Source organism: Nannobrachium achirus (assembly GCF_963921795.1).
Source record: "Nannobrachium achirus genome assembly, chromosome: 12".
NCBI lineage: Eukaryota > Metazoa > Chordata > Actinopteri > Myctophiformes > Myctophidae > Nannobrachium > Nannobrachium achirus.
Window position 1 is genome coordinate 7,261,967 of NC_137832.1, and position 23,576 is coordinate 7,285,542.

The 23,576-nt window shown below is 42.5% G+C and overlaps 1 protein-coding gene across 1 annotated transcript; it reads right to left on the minus strand.

Annotated features, from left to right (window-relative positions):
- Nucleotides 1–2,453: 2,453 nt before the first annotated feature.
- Nucleotides 2,454–3,734, minus strand: LOC308295361 (E3 ubiquitin-protein ligase TRIM35-like; the record flags this gene model as incomplete). The annotated part of the gene is made up of 1 exon (XM_080738416.1): nt 2,454–3,734. The coding sequence occupies one exon, from the start codon at nt 3,732–3,734 to the stop codon at nt 2,454–2,456; it is 1,281 nt and encodes a 426-aa protein (XP_080594542.1).
- Nucleotides 3,735–23,576: the final 19,842 nt, after the last annotated feature.

The window sequence follows — 23,576 nt, forward strand, 5'->3', positions numbered from 1 at the left end:
TATATATTCATATTCCATCCTAATTGGCTAAAATTGGCTTCCAAAGTTTGCAGGATTGATCCATCTTGAACAAAATGCCTCAAATCATGAACGCAGCTTGTGATTTCGGAGAAATTCGCCACGCACATTCCCACTTGGTCAAGGAACAGATGCCATCCTTTTCACATTTAACACACAATGTGTTATAGCGCCACCAACAGATTGACTTTTTTTAAACTAATTTTTGACACAAAATGCCTCAAATCATGCATGCTGCGTCCTATTACTGTGAAAGGTCGAAGAAGACATGATACCCCTTTCACATTGGCCTATTCTAGCGCCACAAGGAGGCCACAATAACATACCTGACCTGATGGAGATCTGTACTCAGAAGAGCACTGCTTCTATTTTTTTTAACTCATTTATTTCACACAATGTGACTACCAAAAGCAGACATTCAGAATGTGTGATTGAAAGCCTGTTGAGTGGCAGGTTTTCAAATCGGGCTCATCAGTTTCTATGTCAAATGTTCAGCTATTGCCTTATGAAAATATTCACACACATTTCATTCTATTGACCTCATTTCTCATCGTATCAACACCAAAATCACACACGTTGTGCCTGGATATCTCCGGAAACTCTGCATTTGAAATGACTTATTAGCAACTGTTACTTGGGTTCTACTGTCTGAACAGTCTTGTGAGTATATCCTAAGGCCTCACTCACACCGTTAAAGACTGTAAGGCAAGCCAGAGGCAAAGCTAGAGGCAGTCTTCCATAGGGAATGAATTGGACGCTGCCCTTCCCCCCTCCTCCCCCCAGGGCAAGCAAAGGGGACACGCTTTAACTGTGAGTCAGTGGCCTTATACTACGCATGCATGCACACGCACACACACACTACAATTCCTAATCCCCACCCCTCTTCGTTCCTACTGGCAGGGGTTTAGGTTTAAACAGCCTAACCCCAGTTTGCAACATGGCACAGGCTCCAAACTTGGTGAGTGGTCTTAGGGGGCCAATAGGGACAGGTGGTAATTACTGAAGCCCCGCCCCCTCTGTGTTCCCATTGGCTGAGGGTATCACACACTAATCTCCAGCGTCCTATAGGTTCGAATCGAAACTTGGCGGGCGGTCCTAGGGAAGAGGTTATTGTCGGTAAAAAAAAAGCACGAAAGTAGTAAAGTTATGAGTGAGTTAAAGTACCTTATTTGAGTACAAGTACTGATTATAGTGATTAAAAAGTAACTTATGAGTAATCCAAGTGGTTTTACCAAACATTTTGGACTTTTAAAGTTATTCCACTTAAAGGCTGATTCTAATTAAACTTTGTATACATGTCAAAGTATACTATTGAATACAATGTCTGTCAAGCTTATTCATGCTCATATTCCATTCCATTAATGTAAATGTGATACCTCAAAGTGTACATTCCGCTTGATGCACGCAGTTTCTTCAAGGGCAGTCTATTCTAGTCTAGTTATGATTATATATAGTATATAATTATAATTATATATAGTGTATATATATATAATTATAATTACACATATAGTGTATAATATAGTTTATAATTATAATTATATTATATATAGTGTATAATTGGGCTCTCCCGAGATTGACAAATCACCATCAGTAACATTATTGCAGTAGATACTGTATAATGCTTGACATGATTATTATCTTGATGACTGAGTAGATGACACCACAGATTAGAGTTGTTTTATGAGACACTGGTTCATGTCTACTGTCACTAGATTAAAATCTGTATTCTAAAATGTAGAAGAGAACCAGACATGTGGTCATCATCTTATTCCGGACGACCAGACAACCATTCCGTTATCTCTGGAATCTCTGAAACTGGTAACTGGAAGCGTGTAATCCGTTTGTAATTTCTGTTCACAAAGGTATGTTTTAAAATATCCTCTGGATGTTCAGTTCTGCTAAGCAACAACATATAAGGCTAACGTTAAGTCAAAAGCGCGCAACTGCAAAGACAAACAAGGGCGGCGAGGCTGTTTAGGTGGAAGCATTTGTGAGAGCAGGCAGGGTGGCTCTCGAGAGACTACATATCTGTTAAGACGAAGGCACAGAGACTATTGCCACCGACAGAACATGAATAAATGCTTCCGATATCAACTTACAGATGGGAGGTATAGCCTAAGCTTCAAATCTGAAACCACCGCTTGTCCATTTTCTCACCCGTTGCCCTGGGGGAGATCTCGCTCTTTCGATGTGTCATTCTTTCGACAACCAGCGTCGGCAGGTTAGCTACTCACCTGCGTCACGGTTACTGAGGTTAGGGGTCAGGTTTAGGCATAGAGGTTAACATTCACCCACGTCGGCAGGTTAGCTTTTCACCAGGTTAACATTCACCTGCGGCAAAAGAATGAGCCGTCGAACAGATGCTATGTCGCAATATCGACACGCTCCCGTTGCCCTGCGCAACACGTAAACCTGATCCATCCTAGAATACCGCGTCATGATACGTACATGCCGACCTTCCTCGGCAGCAGTGTCAGAGGGAGCGTAGGGTCGCCGTTATACATGTACGGCAGGAGTGCGCCGGTGAACGCGTGTGTGAAGCTGTGTATGTTCGTGTTGGTATCGGCGTCGGAGAAGGACAGCTTCCCTCCGTTCCAGTCCAGTTTGACTCTGATCCGCCGGGGTTTCTGCCTTACCGAGAGCTCGGTGAAGGACCAAGGCGAGTAGTACTCTGGTCTGGATTGTGCTCTGTACCCAGCGTCGTCTAAGCCTATTCCCCAGTAATGACCCCCTTTGTCGCCCTTCCTCTTGTTAATGGTGGAAGACTCTGCCAGCACACCTACCGACCAGTCTGCGTTGTCTCCGACTTCCACGTCCCAGCTTCTGGTCCCGGAGTTAAAGCCCACAGAGCCCAGGACGCAGTAGTAGTAGTCGAACCTCTCCGGGTTGTCGGGAATCTGCTGTTCGCCGCCCCGCCTCACGCTGGTCAGGTCGTCGGACAGGGTGAACTCCGGATGGGCGGTGTTGGCGTCCAGGACGACCGGCGTGTAGGAGACGATGTCCTTCATCTTGTCCCAGACGCTGAAGGTCAGGTTGCCCAGGTATTTGACGCAGTCTATCAGCGCTCCCGGGGTCTGCTGCGGGTCCTGCAGGGTGAACTGGACCCGCTCCACCGTGTCGTTGTAGCTCTGCATGGTGGAGACCGTGTGCTCGGCTCGCAGCTCCTCCTCTATGGCTCTGATCGTGTCCGAAATGGTCGCTATCTCTCTGCTCAGACCGGCAATCTTCTCCTGCATCGTCTGACTCTTCCGTTCCACTTCCTCCCTCAGCGCGGCGAGCCTCGCCTCCTCTTCCTCCTGCAGAAACTGGCGGAGCTTCTTAAACTCTTCCTTGATCCTCGTCTCCGTGCTCTGCGCCTGGGCCTTGATGTGCTCCGCCTCTCGGTCGCAGTTTGTCTTGACTTCGTTGAAGACCTTCAATTTCTCCTGCAAGACAGCCAGGGACTCCTCGGCCGCCTCCTTGGGATCCATTTTCCGACGTTTCTCCTTGATGAAGGTCTGGCACAGGTTCTGCAGGGCCAGGACTACAGGCAGGTCGTCGGTCAACGATGTCTGCTTACACACCGGACATTCCCTTTTTCCGTTGTGTTTCCACCATTCCCGCAGACAGTCCTTGCAGAAGCTGTGGCTACAGGTCAGGAGAACGGGATGTTTGAATATGTCACGGCACACAGGACAGGAAAAACCGTCTTCTGAAAAGGTCACCTCGAAAGCCATCAAAAGTCTCTGACCAAAGCTATGCTGACTTCAAAGGAAATCGACTCTCCCTCCTCTAGAATGTTCCCTGAAGTCTACTTTCACTTTGAATGCACTTGTTAGACAGTGAGGGGCATGCTCAGGATAGGTGAGTAGCCATTCTGTGCATTAAGAGTGGGAAAGGAAGTTTAAATAGTGCATGCTCTAACTGCGTTCTCGTTTTGGTTCCTCTAGAAATATACCGATGTAGAGTTGACGTTACGTTGAGTGCTATCTCATACTGACGTCATGCTGAAGTCAACATGGAGCTCCACATTAAAGCAAGAACTAAAGACACATACAGAAGGCATATTGATGACTTCATATTGATCACGTCATAAGGATGCGGCCCTGGACTGGCTTAGCTCCTACCTCTCAGGCCGTAGCTTCTCGGTGGTAATTGGGGAGGCCTCCTCCACCAAGGCCCCATTTACATGTGGGGTCCCACAGGGCTCTATCTTAGGACCCCTGTTATTTTCTATTTATATGCTTCCAATTGGAAACATTATTCGCACCCATGCCATAAACTTTCACTGTTATGCCGACGACACACAGCTTTACATTCCGTTAACTTCTGGTCCAGGATCCATGTCACGCCTTCTCGCCTGTCTCACCGACATCAAATACTGGATGACCCAAAACTTCCTTCAGTTAAATGAAACAAAATCTGAGATCATTCTATTCGGTCCCCCCAGTTCAACCATCTCCCTCCACTCACAACTTGGTCCCCTCTCCTCAAATGTCACACCTGCAGCCCGTAACCTGGGCGTGATTTTTGACTCAGACCTCTCATTTAATAAACATATCACAACCGTTGTCCAATCCTGCTACTTTCAGTTAAGGAACATTTCAAGAATCAAGTCATTTCTGTCAACCACCGATCTAGAAAAAGTCATACACGCCCTCATATCATCACGCCTTGATTACTGTAACTCCCTCTATTCCGGCATTAGCAAGAAAAACATATCCCGCCTACAGATGATTCAGAACTCGGCTGCAAGATTACTTACCAACACAAGAAAAAGAGATCACATTACACCCATTCTAGCTGCTCTGCACTGGCTACCGGTGAGCTCTAGGTGCGACTTTAAAATATTACTTATTACTTATAAAGCCCTGCATGGCCTGGCCCCCGCCTACATACGGGATATGCTGCCCCCGCGTGAGTCAGGCCGCATCCTTAGGTCTTCGGACAAGGGCCTTTTAAAAGGCCTAAGTACTAAGCTGGTAACCCGGGGCGATCGCGCTTTCGCCGCTCGGGCTCCCAGGTTGTGGAATGAACTGCCAGTGGAACTACGGCTAGCACCGTCCCTGCTAAGGTTCAAGTCACTTTTAAAAACTTATCTTTACACCAAATGTTTTACATTAAGTGTGTAAAGAAGTGTTTTGTTATACTATACTTTTGTATATTGATATCGGTATATTATGATTGTTTTATGCTTTGTTGAAACTTTTTGTGATTGTTGTGTGATGTTTTGCTGTATGTTGTTTTTAACCATGTTCTGTGAAGCACTTTGTAACTTTGTTTGGAAAAGTGCTATACAAATAAAATTCATTATCATTATCATTATCATATGGATGACATCAGCGTAGAACTCCTTAGTTATGTGTGTGAATATTTAATTAAAACCAAAAATACTGTTCCTACGAAAGTGTGTGCTCGCTCGTGACTATATTCTCCAGCGTGCTAACTGTCATGTGAAGCTCAACCAATACTCCAGCTCCCAGATAGCCTGATCTCAGACTCAGCTCACGCAGTAGTCTGAAACTGTGCCCTATTCTGAGCGATTTATGGGGGAGGGACTTTTTTGCGAGCATGCACGCGAGTGACCGCGACGCACGGTGATCGAGACGCACGGTGGACGCGACGCACGGTCGCGGAGTGTGTGTGTGATTGTGTGTGTGTCTCTGTCTGTGCCAGTGACTGCTTCCACACAGAACTGCGACCAGAAACATGTAATCAACATTAACAGCTTGGTGAAATCAGCGCGCGTGTGTGTGCCTTCCTCAGCCTGCCTGTGTGTGTGAACTTCGTTTGAATCGTTTCAACTGCTGCGTGGATTGGATATTCGCTAGACCCATCCCCACCCCCCGCGCTCATTGGATCAGCCAAAAATAAATGCCGATTCATGTACTCAGCTCCAGACCAGAGAAAGAGTCCACTCTGAGAGTGGGCGGGGTCTATGGTCTGGAAGCAGGCTAGCTCCCAGATGTTTTTCCGCACCTCAATTGCACCTCATTGGCTAAGGGCCTTCGTACTGTCTGCGACGGAACTAGCTATATAAATAATGAAGATAGCAGTGTTCTCGCCTTTCAGGTGAGCCCACAATTAGAAATATGTTCCTACGAAACAGTGTGGGACCTTTGGGCTCGCATGGAACACCATGTATGGGCATAAAGATCTACCCTACGGGCACTCCAACATGGAACACCATATGGGCATAAATATCTGCCCAACGGGCACTCCAACACTACGGTACTCCTGAGACTCCTCTACATTCAATCCATCAGACACTGAGGTATTGAATGGGTCTCTCTTCCTCTCTCTCCAGACTCATTGAAGCGGTGAAAGCCGCTTCCAACGTGTGGCTTTGTCTGTCCCATGTCATGTCCCGTGCATGCAGAATTGAGGATTGGTCAAGCTTCACATGACAATTTGGCCCTCCAGACAAAATCATTCATTTATTCAGAATTCATGAAAATATAGAACTAAAGCACATAGAAAGTATAGATCTAGAAGATAGAATGTATAGATCCAGAACACAGATTTCATAGCTCTAGAACACATAGAATAAGAATTCACCGCTTCACTTCGAACCGAGGTTTGATTTTTTTCCAAAGCATGCATGCATTGGGTGCTTTAGGTTAAATATTACAAAAACTACAAAAGATTTCATGTGGGTGTTGTTATTTATATCAAGTCGCACTTGTTTGGTGGTGATGTCACCAAGACCGCTGCTCCCTCATTGGCTAAAGGCCCTGCCTTTGTACTGTAGGCCAGTTTTGAGGAGAATAACCTTACTATATAAAGATTTGGGAGAACATACTGGCCTCGCTTTCAGCGAGCCCACAACTATTAGTGTGGTCAGGGGCGTCACAAGGGGTAGGAAGGTGGGACTGAGTTACTAGGGCCCAAGGTGGAGGGGCCCTATAGTAACTTTAGCTATTGAAAAATAGCAGATATACAAGCTCACAGCGCGGCACCGAGTGCCGCGCTGCGAGCTTGTAGATCTGCTATTTTTGAAAAGTCGTAAAAAGGTGTGCAACTGCAAATCATTGAATATGTATTTTTTAAGCGAACATTTGTAACTCAAATTTTGCTTCCGGGGAGGGGTCCCTGGAACTAAATATTTTGAGATGGGGGGTCTAGCTGTGGCCAAATACATATCATCTTGGGGGTCCTTCACATGAAAACGTTTGAGCACCACTGACATAGAAACATAAGTTTCTTGCACACATTTTCAAGATTTTTCAAAAATAGCAGATCTACAAGCTCGCAGCGCGGCACTCAGTGCCGCGCGGTGAGCTTGTATATCTGCTATTTTTCAATAGTTAACATTCATGGGGGGCCCCGCAGTGAATCCTTGTACCCAGGGCCCAGAATTTGGTGTGACGCCCCTGAGTGTGGTTGCTGTATGCAACACATTATAGTTCTAGCCCAGCTTACCTAATGTTCTGGATAACACTAAGCCAATCAGGAAGCAGCATTCTCTGTGCTAGCTCGTGGATTGGTCGAGCTTCACATGACAGTTAGCTTGCTGCAGAGTATAGTCATCATGGCAACCACACTTTGCAATTTCCAATTGCATCTTTCGAGTTGTTAGTGTGGTTGCCTGACGGGGCAACACATTATGGTCCTGGGGAAACTTTATTTCTTCTCCTAATTCTAGATAAACTTTTTTGTGAATCAATAGGGAATCAATGGGAGAGGTGAATCAATAGGGAATCAATGGGTGAGATGAATCAATAGGGAATCAATGGGCGAGGTGAATCAATAGGGAATCAATCAGGGGCGGGCTGGCCTTCTGGCATACAGGGCATTTGCCCGGTGGGCTGGTAGGCTAGGGGGCTGGGGGGCTGGTGGCCAAAAAAAAAAGAAAGAAAAAAGAAAAAGAAAAAAAAAGACAGTAACATACAGTAGCCTATAGTCTACCGCATATTGAGCAATCAAATACAACTTGTTTGTCCAATTCTCAGATCAATATGCTTCTTTTCCATTCATTAGCTAACTAGCCAAAGTTCTGACACATTTTGGCACTAATCATGTTCATACTCTACTTGTTGGTGGTGAGAACTCTACGCCAACTCATACAATTTATGGATTGTGTAGTTGTATAGTTATCATTTATGTTGTCGGTAAAAGTTGTGGTATTAAAAGCTTGTGTATTTATATGTGCCGCGCTTTTGACCCGATGAGTCGGTAGAGTATCCCCAGAGGAAAAATTTGCTGCTCATTTTTAGCTCATCTATTGCTCTTTGAGACAGAAAGGAGCTACTCATTTGTTTCTCCTTTGAGTTTCATTTGAAGATCATTTTAAGTCTCATGTATTGCTCCTAAGCTACTCATTTGTTTCTCCTTTGTTTCTCCTTTGAGTTTCATTTGAAGATCATTTTAAGTCTCATTTATTGCTCCTAAGCTACTCATTTGTTTCTCCTTTGTTTCTCCTTTGAGTTTCATTTGAAGATCATTTTAAGTCTCATTTATTGCTCTTAAAATTCCTTAGGATCAATAGGTGAGATCTCACTTGGATCCATTAATGAGCAATAATTGAGTAGCTTCATTTGAGATGATAGGAGCGATAAATGAGACCTAGGTGAGAGCTCTATAATGGCTATAAATGAGACCTAGGTGAGAGCTCTAATGGCTATATACTTTGAGCCATTAATGAGCAATAATTGTGATTTAATTTTCCAGAACCTTCTTCTCACTTGGAGCTGTAAATGAGATACAGTATACATGCAGATATTGATATAAAAACAATAATTTCCTTCAATAAAACTTTATTTTCTGTAGGGTGGCTGAGGATGAAGTGCTTTTAACAGTACGATCAATTTTAGTTATACAACCCAAACTACGTCCAAAGTGGTCTTTATTCCAATTAAAATAAAAACAAACTTGAACATGAATGCAGTGCCAAACAAGAAAAAGTAACTCTAATCAAATGTGTCCAAAATAGTCACTGCTACATAAGTGTCTCACCGTTAAGTCAAACACATGCAATAAAACACATGCAATAATACTTCACTACTTACAAGCGCAGAGCTTAAAAGTTGACTTGAGAGTGCAAAGTGTCCATTGGTCAGTGCAAAAAGCAGAAGTGACATGTGCTCCCAGCTAAACCGGACAAGAACAAACAGTAACAACTATTCCAGTTACAAGTTAAGTTGTCCTTACCAAACGACCGTTGTGTCTCATTGTATAACGTGAGAACAACATTCACAAAGGACTATCCCAGTCTCTCCCATGAATCTATCGGTTCCTCTGTCTCTTACTCCAGTATCCGAGTATCTCAAGGTGGAGGGGGTGGGAGGAGTTCAAGATTGTATCCAGTTTCCTGAACCCTGGCCAATTCCTCCACCCCTGCAAGGAGAACCCAAAAACAGAGTCCTTCCTCACCAGTCTGTTGAGGTTGAAGGTGTCACCCACTCTGTTGTTCCCGCAGCACGTTATTCCAGAAAAGAAAACTTGCCATAAGAGATTGGTAGAACATCTGTAGCATCCTGTTGCACTCGCCAAACGATCTCAGTCTTCTCAGGAAGAACAGCCCGCTCTTTCCCTCGCTGTGAATCACCTCGGCGTTGTCCAACCAGTCTTGATGCTTTCCACGGACACTGCCTTCCATCCAGCTTCGGTGCCATACCGTAAGACTGCAGACAGAGAAGATGTAATGAGCTAAGCACATTCAACATGTTTTCCCCACGTTCGATCCTTCACTCAGTCAGTAGGAGAAAAAATAAAAATAAAAAGTATTGGCTCTGCACAGACTCTGAGACACAGCATAGCCACATACATGGCCAATATGGCTCAGAGAGACTGTCCCACCACTGCAACATCATGTTGTTGGCTGCATTTCTTTACCATCTACTGCACAATGTATCAGACACACATTTCCCATATATAACAAATCCATTGGTTACATCATATATCTGAATATACTTTACAAAACCCACAAGTGTGAGGTAAACTTACTTTGAATTGCTTCCACTTTGGTGGGGTACAGCATATGTTTGCACTCGAGCTCTATGCCTCCCTGTGACTACTGCACCCTTCCAGTTCTTCAGTCATGAAGAATTTGTCAAACAGCTGGTGGAACAGGTGACTGTAGTCCTCCTTAGCACTGTGCTGAATGGCTGCCAGTTCCGAGGACACAGAGTCCACAGCCTGTGAATAGAGATGCCATGATTAACACATTTCACAATGTTTCTGTTCTTCAAGTGGACCACGGAAACAGACCACTGTGAGACCTTCACTTCCTAGTCTCGCGTAGCCAGACAACTATTCCACAATCTCTGAATGCTATATAGAGTCTGGAACAGCAGCTCCCGAACGGCGAGTATCGGAAACGGGCATTACCGTTCAATAAAATATATTTTAATTTTAAAATGTCATTTCTGCTAAGCAGCAAGCTAAACATGCTTATAAGATTTTTATTTATATAATGATAAATGTGTGTGATGTGAGACGGAAACGGAAGTGACGAGGGGGCTCCACTTCCGCTTCATCTCCGCACTCATCATTTCTTCCCCGGTCTGCCAGACTGTATGCTGGGAGCATTTGACCAAATTGCGGAGGCAACCGTCTGGCCACGCGAGACTATTCACTTCCTAACTCTAGCAGATCACAAAACGTAGTATGGGATATAGTTAAGATAGTTAATATTCTCACTGTAGTGTGAAATGTATGTTGAACATACAAACAAGTGTGAGGTCGCTGTGAAGCATCTGTAGTGTCGTGAAAAATAAATAAATGAATGCATACCAAAACATTTGTGGAACCTAGATTTTTACTCAGAGACAGACTAATCGTACCATCAAAAATGTAAAATCCATAATTAATTTATACATACCTGGATAGCTCTTGCACCCCAACAGCCAACACCTTGGATCCGCTCGTCTCAATGTCCCCAACCATCTCAACAAGCCCCTGTAGATCTGGCAGGTGCTCAATGCCTGGAATGAAGCGCAAAAACATGTTTCTAGTGCGTATTTGTAAAACCATGACTCCCTAATTGGGAGATAAGTGACCATCTGGCCACGCTGGTGAATGCTACTATGCCTAAACCTAACCCTAATCTTAACGTCAGTAAAACTATGCCTAAACCTAACCTTAAAGGAATAGTTCACCCCCAAAATGACTTTTTTTCTATTGATTACTCACGCTATGGAGACTTAACTTTAAGTTCAACAATTGTTTTTGTATTTGTCGCATTCCTAAGAAACACATTTTATTATAGTGAATTTACCTCCCATTGATTCTGGATGGGGACCCAAATGTATTCGGGTCCCCGAATCAATGGGGGGTAGATTTATTTTTATAATTTTTTGTCTTAGCAATGCAACAAAAGCAAGGGATCCTAACCTCAGTAAAACTATGCCATTGATGCCATTAATGTTGTTTGCAAAAAGCAACCTCGTGGTGGCGCTAGAAGAGGGCATGTGAGAAATCAGGGGCGGAGGAGCTTTTCATAGTAACTTGCGAACTCTCCATCTCTCCAGTAAACAGAAAATGCTTTTTCAAGTTGGGATACCAGTAAGACTCCCTAGTCGAGAGATAAGTGACCATAAGGTCAGCAGTGTCCAAAAATGTGTTTGAAAAAATTGGCCTGATAGTGGCGCTAAATGGGACAGATCCATGTTGATGACATGAGTCTAGATATACTGTGTACCGCTTTGCGTGATTTTAGGGCAGAATCTGTAGGAGCAGTGTCCAGAAATGTGTTTGAAAAAATCAGCTTGATTGTGGCGCTAGAGAGAAATGAGGGGTGAAGTTGTGGTATGACTGTACGGCTTTGCGTGATTTTAGGGCAAATTCTGTTAGGAGTAGTGTCCAAAAATGTGTTTTGCAAGAATGGGCCTCATGGTGGTGCTAGAAGATTGAGAAATGGGTGGAGGTTGTGGTTTGGCAGCCAAGGGGTGTGTGTGCAAAGTTTGGTATGTATAGGGGCAACGGTGGCAGAGATATGAGTAGAGGAAAAGTGTTAAGTGATGTCACGTGACGTCTGTGACTGACTGACAGACAGACTGTGGAGGTAGTAACGGCGACTTGACGGTCGCAACCAATATTTGTCCAATCATCACAGAACTCACACAGGGCACGTGGATTAAGTAAAGTTTCAAGTGAGACAAAGAAAGTAGCTGACATAATTGACAACTGCAACACTATCAAATTGAAGTTTACAAAAAAAGAAAAAACATGTGAATCAACTTACTGATACTGGAAATTACATTCTTCATCTTCTGGAGCTGAGGCTGTAACTTCAGGACCTCAGACGGGCAGGATTCACAAAGCTCCCCCATCCTTCACCACCACCAAAAAAAGAAAGAAAGAAAATAAAACTCATTAAGTATACCTGGTTGTCAGGTGGGTGGACTGGTGACCAAGCTGAAGTTAGCCACCCACAGTGTTGCTGTATGGTAAAAAGTGTAGGGGATGATTTTATGTAATTAATGTGTGTATTTCAATTGGGCCTTTTTAACTCAGAGGCTTTCAGCTTTCAGGAAGAAACCAAAGATACACAGGGCGGGAAGACATGTGCATATTTTAACCTCACCTGAGGGTCTATTAGAGTAATGTTAACTCTATAGACACATACAAGACATATTACCAGTAAGACTCCCTAAAACCGGGAGATAAGCGACCGTCAGGTTGCATGCACAAACTTTAGTAGGCAATGGTAACCAATCAGGAGGGAATATGGGAAATGGGACAGATTCATGTTGATGACATGAGTCTAGATATACTGTGTACCGCTTTGCGTGATTTTAGGGCAGAATCTGTAGGAGCAGTGTCCAGAAATGTGTTTGAAAAAAATCAGCCTGATTGTGGCGCTAGAGAGAAATGAGGGGAGAAGTTGTGCTATGACTGTACGGCTTTGCGTGATTTTAGGGCAAATTCTGTTAGGAGTAGTGTCCAAAAATTTGTTTTGCAAGAATGGGCCTCATGGTGGTGCTAGAAGAGTGAGAAATGGGTGGAGGTTGTGGTTTGGCAGCCAAGGGGTGTGTGTGCAATGTTTGGCATGTATAGGGGCAACAGTGGCGGAGATATGAGTAGAGGAAAAGTGTTAAGTGATGTCACGTGACGTCTGTGACTGACTGACAGACAGACTGTGGAGGTAGTAACTGCGACTTGACGGTCGCAACCAATATTTGTCCAATCATCACAGAACTCACACAGGGCACGTGGATTAAGTAAAGTTTCAAGTGAGACAAAGAAAGTAGCTGACATAATTGACAACTGCAACACTATCAAATTGAAGTTACATTACAAAAAAAGAAAAAAAACATGTGTGAATCAACTTACTGATACTGGAAATTACATTCTTCATCTTCTGGAGCTGAGGCTGTAACTTCAGGACCTTAGACGGGCAGGATTCCCAAGGCTCCCCCATCCTTCACCACCACCAAAAAAAGAAAGAAAATAAAACTCATTAAGTATACCTGGTTGTCAGGTGGTTGGACACACCAAGCTGAAGTTAGCCACCCACAGTGTTGCTGTATGGTAAAAAAGTGTAGGCTCAGTGCCTCTACCCACACACACTCATTGTAACTTCAAACTCCATTTTAACCACGAAAGATTATTTAAAAACACCCATTATTTTTTTCTGGTGACTCATACTACCCTCCTAATACGTGAGCAGGACGTGATTTTTCCATAACGTTTTTCATTTATTTTTTATATGTTTTTATTGTATTTAATCTTTTCCATTTTCCCAAATAATTACAATGAGTATGTGTGGGGAGAGGCCCTGAGCCTGGAGGGCCTGGTAACATTTACATCAAATATCTAAATACTGAATGAAGAAAATTAAAAACTGTTCAGGGTGTTCATACAAGCCTGATTAGACCATACAATGACAAAAAGTTTTTTTGAAAGTGGAATATCCCTTTAATCAATCACAGCACCCCATATTTTAAATTGACAGTTTAGAAGTGTGCAGATACGCTGGATACACTTATTCTGTTTCTATAGAGTAGGCTACTGCTGCACCAAGTAATCATCATGGACCCCCATATTGGATTCATGTTGATGTTTTATTTTCTGAATTTTAACCTTCAATACTTAAACTTTTTCCCCTGTACACCAAACCCCTTAGACGAAAATAACTGACATGTTGTGACCTTCTAGATCGGCTATTTTTTTTAGAACAGGTGTTAAACAATTTTAATTTGTGCCAGGTGTGGCAGATTGTAATTAGCACTACAGCATAGTTTGTTCACTTCAGTTTGGTCTTTGGGCACAGACAGATGTATTTTTTTGTCTGTTTGTTCGACAAAGCATTGTATGTGAGTATGTTATCTTTACCTGTGCCTTTGAACACCTCGCATTCATTTTCTGTGCATTAGGGGTGCATTAGCTGAAAATAGCAGATCTAGCAGCACAACAAGATAAGCTTGTGCTCAAGCTCAAGCTATGAAAAGGTTTAAACTGCAAGTCTGCAACACAATCTTTTTTAGCCAATATGTACTGGGGACTGGGGGGTCCCTTCATCTCTCAGCTAGTGGTTCTTGGACTAAAAATCGTTAAAGACCACTGAGCCAACTAATCACAGATCATAATTTCTATATAATCAGGGGTGTCGCACAATTATGAGCCCTGGATACAATGATTCACTCAGTTTGTGCTTAACTATTGAAAAATAGCAGATATACAAGCTCACAGCACGCGCTGCAAGCTTGTAGATCTGCATTTTTTGAAAAATCATAAAAATGTGTGCCTTTGAATATTTTCTATGTCAGTGGTGCTCAAACCTTTTCATGTGAAGGACCCCCAAAATTATATGTATTTGGCCACGGACCCCCATCTCAAAATATTTTGTTTCAGGGACCCCACGTTTAAAAAAAAAAGCAGATCTACAAGCTTGCAGTGCTGTGAGCTTGTAGATCTGCTGTTTCAATAGCTAAAGTATAAAATAATTAAGGCTCCTCCACCTTGGGCCCTAGTAACTCAGTCCCACTTTCCCTCCCTTGTGACACCCCTGTAAATAATATCAACCATACACAACTAATAAGAGCCTACTATACAGAACATAATGACCCTAAAATAATGCTATGCATAATGTAGGCTATGTTTTTTTTCCCCCTTTTTTTTTACACTGTTTAAACAAGCAATTTCACGGACCCCCTAAAGTCCGGATTCCAGGGGGTCGACGTGGACCCCCTCTTTAGCTCAAATGTTAGCTTGGTGTGTTTCTCAGTTGCTATTGAAAACGAGCCATATACAGCTACAGCCTACAGCTAGGCTACTGTATATAGCATGTTAGCTAGCTGCTAGCCCAGACCCAAGAGCATAGCCTACTACTGTGTTGAAATTTATAAACATAAGATTATCTTACATTTTTTTCCACTGTCACTCCTTCTACAAGGAATGGACCCTCAATAGACAGATTTGCAGCTTTAATTATCTAACAGCTAAGCTTCCAAAAAAACGAGCCATGCTATCCTATCTGCCTGGGCTAGCCATATAGGCTAGCCTGTAGCAGCTAGCTACCAGCCAAGTTCCCACAGCCACGACTGTGTTGACATTTATAAACATAATGAAATTATCTTACCTTTTTTGGACTTTCGCTCCTTGTACATGCTGTATTCAGAGGAGGATATGATTCCCAATCCATATTAATTAATAACAACGGGCGACGGACCGTCTCTCACTCTGTTCTCTCTCGCTTGGGGAAGGGGAGGCGGCTATTTTCAAACTTGAGAACGGCATGACGTAGCGTGTCTCCATAGCTGGAAATAGATGATGACGTATGCTTCAGCCAATCAGAGTCTCTCTCTCTCTCTCTCTCTCTCTCTCTCTCTAGCTCTCTCTCTCTCTCTCTCTCTCTCTCTAGCTCTCTCGTTCTCTCCTCTCATTGTGATCTACAAGCTCACAACACGTCGAATCGCGACGCGTTGTGAGCTTGTAGATCTGCTATTTTCAAATAGCCAAGTTTAGAATAGGTTAAAGTGGATGTATGTTTTATAATATACTCATTTATATCTGCAAAGTAATAGTAACTAAAGTTTTCAAAATTATTGTAGTAGAGTAAAAGTACAATATTTGCCTTTGAGATAATGGAGTAGAAGTGTACTGAAAATTGGAAATACTTAAGTAAAGTAAAAATACCTCAAAACTGTACAGTACTTAAGTAAATGTACTTTACACCACTGGAATTAATGTTAGTGGCTCTGTTTATGAACTCATTGCAACCGTCAGGTCGCAGTTACAATGAAAACCTCCACCGGCAGTCAGTCTGTCCGTCACATCACACTTTTCCCCAACTCATATCTCAGCCACCGTTGCCCCAATCCATGTCACACTTTGCACACACAGTCCTTGCCTGCCAAAGCACAACCTCCACCCTCCCAGGGACCCCCGGAGATCCAGGGACCCCCAGTGACCCCCTGGCGCCGCCGCCAAAAATGACCAAATGACACCCCAACAGGGCTGTTCACAGGGAATTCCCAGGGACCACCGACTCCTGCTGCTCCAGAACGGATGCAAAAGTGGTCGTAACTCGGGCTAGGAGCGACCGGGAGAGCCGGGGCCTGGCAGTCATTTATCTCCTGATTAGGGAGTCTTACTGGTATATATATATGAACTCTTATAGACATATGTTTATTTGAACTCCTAAAATGTGTTGTTAATTAGTCGCAGTTTACCATGAGAAATGTCACAGATGTCCATGTGTAGTCGTGTACATGTGTACACATTTTTACGGTCTATGGGTTTGCCGCTCTGACATCATGCTCTGATGTCACTGTGACACATCACTGTGACATCACAGGTGAACTCCAAGGCGGGGTTAGAGTCATGTCATCAACATGGATCTGTCCCATTTAGCACCACCATCAGGCCGATTTTTACATGTGACCTGACTGTCGCTTATCTCGCTTATCTTCGGGAGTCTTACTGGTGACCATATAGAGATCCCTGATGTCATCAATATTAAGCACATATCTAACAGGACTTCTTGTGGGAATGCCCATATATGGAGGAAGACAGCCCATATTTGTGTGACTGGGTCAGACAGGGATCTCCATGTTTGGGAATAAAAGGGATTGTATGTATTATGTCAGATGTGATAGTCGTCATAGGACTTTTACATACCGAATAATTGAGTAAGCATATTTGGGGTCTCACAGCATATCTCCATGGATCTCCATTATGTGTACCAGTCCAGGGGTCTATAAATGGGTAACTGGTCCGATATACATCACTGGCCAGATGGCCAAGACATGGCACAACCTTGCAGTAAGCAGTAGGAGTTAGACGGTGTGTGACTATTCAATCTGTCACCTGTAACGTTACCTGTTGTCTGTGCTGATATCATATCTATGGCTTAAATCAATTGCTGGTACTTATTTTCTCACGTTCTGCATCAGACAGTATGATTGTAAAGACTATACTGTGGATGACATTGACGTCAAGTTTATTTAATCATTACGCAATTCTCTTTCATTGAGTCTGTTTAAGTCTGTGAACAGACAGATTGGCCCGATTGGTTCTAATAGCTTGCAAGTATCCAACTGTTCTTAAGTAATCTCTAAGTATTTATTCTCAAAGATTATATTCTTTTATCAACTCAGGAACTTTAAGATCATTCTCTTCAAAAGGAGGTTCAGGAATTCCCTCAACTTAAGGAAGGCTCCTAAGTTGTACCTCAGTGAATTCTGTTCATTCCATCCTGGACATATAGACTGTACACGTATGCCTGTACACTTAAATATATATTGACATTGTCTCTTGCTCTGTACCAGGCCAGATGATTGTATAGGGTGTACTGTATACATCTGTACAATTTATTTATATTTGTTAAAGGTGTGTTTATTGTGATCGTATTATTCTGTACCTACTGTATTGTACAGTACTTCTTGTCCGGTTACATGTCTCCATTCCGACATGTCTCCATTCCGACACTAACCCTATCTCTAACCCTAACCCTAAACTTAACCTCTATGGAAGTGCTGCCACTCCGACAATAAGAAGTTGATGTCGAAATGGCAGCATGTCAGAATGGAGAGCAGTCACCCTTCTGGTCCTTATCTGTAACTTAATTGTACTGCATGTTGTGCTGGCTCTGTAGGGGATGGTGTTTTCCTCTGGTGTTTCAGTCCGAGTGTATCAAATGGTGCGTTCGGAAATGCGCACCGGACTGCGCGGGCGTTTATCGTGGGCTTGCCCAGGCCTTACGGCCTGGGCATAAATATAACGATTGCATTCACCACGGCTTCGTAACTCCGCGCGGCCGGCGGAGCGCCGCGCGGCCCTGGCCCGCTCTTCGCGGGCACTCGCGCCGCTGAACTTCGCGCCGCTTGCAATGTCGTGGACAATAAAACAAGCGCACCCTTTGATACACTCTGACTGAATCACCAGTAGAAAACACTCTCTCGGCTCTGTAGAGTCCTTAAAATCAATCAAAATCAGACATTTTTTTTTATATTTCGAGGAAAAGACAAAATTCAGACGGCATCAATTATTATTATTTTATTTTTCAGATAAAAGACAGTCATTCTGACTTACTTTTTGACGCTGAGTCCAATGAGGTCCTGTTGCGTGAAAATGCTTTGGTCGATTTCTAACCCTTCTAGAGGGGCTAGATTCAAGATTCAGAGGTCATTATCAAAGCAGCATGCTGCTGTGTACTGTTAGATAAGCGTCATACGGTGTATTGTACGTGTTTTGTGCACGCACACACTGTCTGTCTGTTGCCATTGCCGCCTGAGTTTAGGCCGCAATTCTGGGGTCTTTACACAGAGATGTTCTGTTTTTTATCTACCACCTTTGCAATGCATACAGCAGTAAGGACATGTACAATTACAAGCTCTCTTTTATGCCCATATACTGTATAGTGTTCAGCAGGCACGTGCACACATTGACATCAAAGGGGGCTTGAGCCCCTGCCCTTATCTGTAAAAAGTGCCCTCTCCAGACCAAGAATGCAATTTTTACTATGGTGAAAGAAATGCAAATGCTCTCTTTCCATTCTATACCTGCAGGCAGCATTCAAGAGAATTGCATGACGCTGCGACGCGTTGTGAGCTTGCAGGTCTGCTATTTTCAATATTTTCACCAAAAGGCCCTTTTAGAAATGTCAGCCCCTACCTCTCTAACATTCTCTGCACGTCCCTGGTGTTCAGTGTCCAGGCCAGTCTGTAATGTAATCTCCAAATGTGGGCACTGTAGTGATGTCAGTCAGTGATGTCAGTTGGGCATTGTTACCATTGTGGCGACACTGTTAGTATCAGTGATGTCAGCATGCACAGAGACGGTCAGACGGACAGACATTCAGTAAATTAATAGTTAGATATAAAAGATATTGAGCTATTATAAGATCATATTTAGAACACGTATGATAAAAATAAGATGTAACTATTTGACTACATATCATATGGCACAAGGCAGATAGCGTAATAAGCAAAACTAAGAACATACATCAGCATTGATCAACATTCTGTAGAGAATCCAGGGACTCTTAATAAGTAGGACCTGTTCTGGACCCTTAAACACAGTGGTATTCTATGGATACTGTCAGTATTTCTACAATAATCAACACTAGTAAGACGCCTATGGACAAAAAGCGACCTCGCCCTTGCCATCTGTTTGGGCATATGGGAGAACAGGAGATTTACTACCAATCCAGGTGATGTAGAGTTGATGATGTCAGTGTTGGTCAGCCCCATATATAGAGATCCATGACATCAGGGATCTCCATATGGGCTGACCTGACCTGAGGTCAGGTCAGCTGAGGTCAGCTATAGACATTGAGGCATCTGTAGAACCAACCATGTGCTGTAAGACCCCAGACATGCTTACTCTGTCACTCGTTATGTGAAAGTCGTATGACGTCTATGACGTCTGAAATCATACATACAATCCCCTTTATGCCAATATGGAGATCCCTTTCTGTAGAACCAACCGTGTGCTGTGAGACCCCAGACATGCATCTGTGCGTGTCAGTATCTGTCTCTCAGTCCTTGTCCCTTTTTATGGGCATAAAAGGGATTCTATTAGTGTGGTTGCTGGTTGCCCTAACAGGGAATCATCTGGGAATCAGATGTAGGTCAGCTCTATATGGAGATCTAGGTGATGATCCAATCATCTCCATGTACTGTATGGATATCCAGGGTTTGATCTTTGATGAGGTGATGTCACGTTATATCACAATGTCAACAAATTAAGGTATTACAGAAGGAAAATATGTGACGTTTTCATAGCTAACTGCAACATTCGGTATCAAAACATAATATGACATGAATAACATAACATATGGTTTCGTAAATCCCCCAATATATTGAGTCAGTTGTTTTTTAGATATGCATCTTACTAGCAACTTACGAGTGCTGGTTTGCATTCACTGTTCTAGTGAGTCTTGAGAGTATATTGTCCAGCTTGTGAAGTGTGTTTCAAGCTTCAACTGTGCTTCAACTAGAACCTCAATGAAATATGAACTCCATTTGTGTAACTCTATCAGTTGTTGTAGTAGTAAGTTTATACTTTATACTTTATACTTTACACTGAGTCAGAGGGTTGTGCAGGCTTTATTCGCTGATGTGTTACTGCACGACACTTGGTGTAGCCTCTTTACTTTGGAATGCTGACTTGTTTGCTTGCTTTATTTATAGCATGTTCAGAAAAGTATATCATGCTAGCTTACAATGTTGATTTCACATACATTCATGCATGATCGGTGCTGTACATATGTATGTGGGTGGGCAAGTTGACACTCTGTCGAGGTGCCAACTTGCGCCTTGTTATTTATATTAGGTCACACTTGTTGGTGGTAACTTCACCGAGAATGCTGCTCCCTCATTGGCTAGTTTCACTCACTTCTCACTTTCTTTTTTTTCACAGTTTTGTTTATTTGAGATTCAGGGCAAACATTAAACCAAGACTTGTTCGCATATTATGAGAACCATTTAATGGTCAGGTTTCTCCATTGGCTGTTGTCTTGGGCACCCCGCCTAGCTCTTTCAGACCCATATTACAGAAATTACTCTCAAAGCCACATTTAATGGTTTTGGATAAATACTCAACATTATAACAATAACAAAGTCCCATTAGAAAGCATTCTATGATCACACACTGTACATGCAATGTAATAATGCTTGCACTATAGTTACAGCATAAGCACTCATAATGCTTCATGATTATAATTACTCACTGACTTTTTTCTTTTGGCCAGGATCATCACTGGATGGAGGACTTTGCTTTCTTTTAAATACCTTTTAATATTTATAATCATTTTATACTTTTTTATATAGAACTGAAGTACTTTGCTGGGTGTTTTATTGTATTGTATATTTATGTTTGATATGCATTGACCCGAGCAAAACAAATTTCCCTTGTGGATAATGAAGATATCTAATCTAATAGTCTCTCAAAAATGGCACCAATGCCATTGTAAGCTTGTAGATCTGCTGTTTTCACATGTATCTGTGAAACCGAGTCAAACTAAATGTAACACCTTAACCCTCCTAAATTCCATGATTATTTTCGGGGGTCTCCAGTTCAAATATGATTATTTTGAGGGGTCACCGCCTGAAAAGGACGAGAGCCACTGGTTGTGAGCTTGTCGTCGATCTGCTACTTTTGAACGTATAATGTAAATCTTAAGTTATTAGTAATAACTTATTACCAAATCAAAATGAGCATAAGTACGATCCCAGATGATATCTAGTCTCATATCAAAATCGATGTATCGATAGAACAGCTCTAAGAAGTATCCAACAGAAGTATCCATGGTATTATCAGCATCTTAGCAGCATTTTGTTCGGGCCACTCCTGTCAATCTTATGTAAATCTTAGCCAATTGGGATGGACAAAAAAATCTTAACTGATCCGACCATAGAGATGTGTACCAATTTGCATGAAATTTGGATAAAATCTGAAGGAGTAATATAAGAAAATGTGTTTTACATAAGACAACACATTAGGTAAACTTAAACACAAATTGAACACGCATGCATGTGGCTGATCAAATGAGAATGATTGAATACTGCATCTAATTTACAGCTATAGATTAACTGGCCAATCTGAGCCTTAAATGTGATTTAAATGAGATTATGTTGAGAGCTCTTTTACAGATCATTCTGAGACAAATCTGAGATGTATCTAAAAGGCTTAAATGAGCTTTAAATGAGATTATATTGAGAGCTCCTTTTTATGTAACTCTGAGCTAAATTTGAGATGCAACAATTCTGCTAAATTGAGCAACATTTGAGAAATTATTGAGATCTCCTGTAAAGCTCATCAGAGCTTCCATCTGAGGCATGTTGCTCCCCAGAAATAGAGGAGAAACAGGAGCAATAGCTGAGATCTCCTTTTTGTATCACCTTGGTCTCATTTGTGGCTTGAGAAACAAACGAGCAATAGATGAGGGCTCAATCATGGATTCTGCTTTCCTCTGGGTCTGCGCACGCGCTGGTTGTGGGGGCTGGTCTGGCCAAGATGCCAGGGCTGAATTTTAGTCCCAGTCCATCCCTGGAATCAATGGGAGAGGTGAATCAATAGGGAATCAATGGGAGAGGTGAATCAATAGGGAATCAATGGGAGAGGTGAATCAATAGGGAATCAAAGGGAGTGGTGTTCGCTCGAGTATTTGTCGAGCTTCACATGATAGTTAGCTTGCTGTAGAATAAAGCAAGTGTGCAACCACACTTGCAATTTCCAATTGCATCTTTCTAGTTGGCATAGAAAGAGGGCATTCAAGAGAATTGCTGCCTTCATTGAAGTGGCTTCAGCTAATAAATAAGCCAGAAGGAAATAAACTGCGCACCTACTGTTGCTTTAAGAACAGATTTGAAACTGAATCGTATGTACAAAGTATTATGTCCAGGCAGCACAGGAGCGCTTTTGCTAAGTTCAGATGTGGAGTGGCTCCTTTAGCCTTGGAAACAGGCAGACATACAAACACTCCAGCAGATAGCCGTTTCTGTACACTATGCAGTAGTGGTTCTATTGAATCTGAGGCCCATGTCCTATTACACTGTGACCTTTATAAGGACATTCGTTCCGAACTTTTTCGTTCGTTATCACAAGAGGTTGAACTTTTTAATGAGCAGGATGATGAAAATAAACTGAATATAATTTTAGCTGGTAAACACTGTGTAACCGATTGTGCCAAAGCCTGCCATCTCATCTTAAAAAGATTAGCTTTTCTCAGTACCGGTTCATAAACTGCCCCACCGTTTATTATGCTTTTTCTGTGTATTTGTATTTTTTTTCTTTCTTTGTATTGTTTGATTCTTTTGTTTTTTAAATGTGTAATTGTTTTTTTGTTTTACATGTTGGTACTTTAATGTACGTTTTTAACTTATTTTGTCAAATGAAAGGTGTCTCACAACTCCTAGTGAGTGGTCCTCAAACTATTATATGAAATGTGCTGCTTGTTTTTAAATTGTATGGTCTGAGGAGTGACACTATAATAAAGTTTTCTATCTTTTCTATCTATCTTGAACTCTCCTGAACTGGAATGCAGCATCTTATGTTGAAAGAATTGCCCTCTCTGTGTAGAAATCCATGCCGTTAAGCCACATCTCCAGTATTGACTTGATTATGCTTAGTTCAGTGTGGTATCAAGCACCGGAAATTGCCGATCTCTAAGCTCACAACGCGTTGCCTGC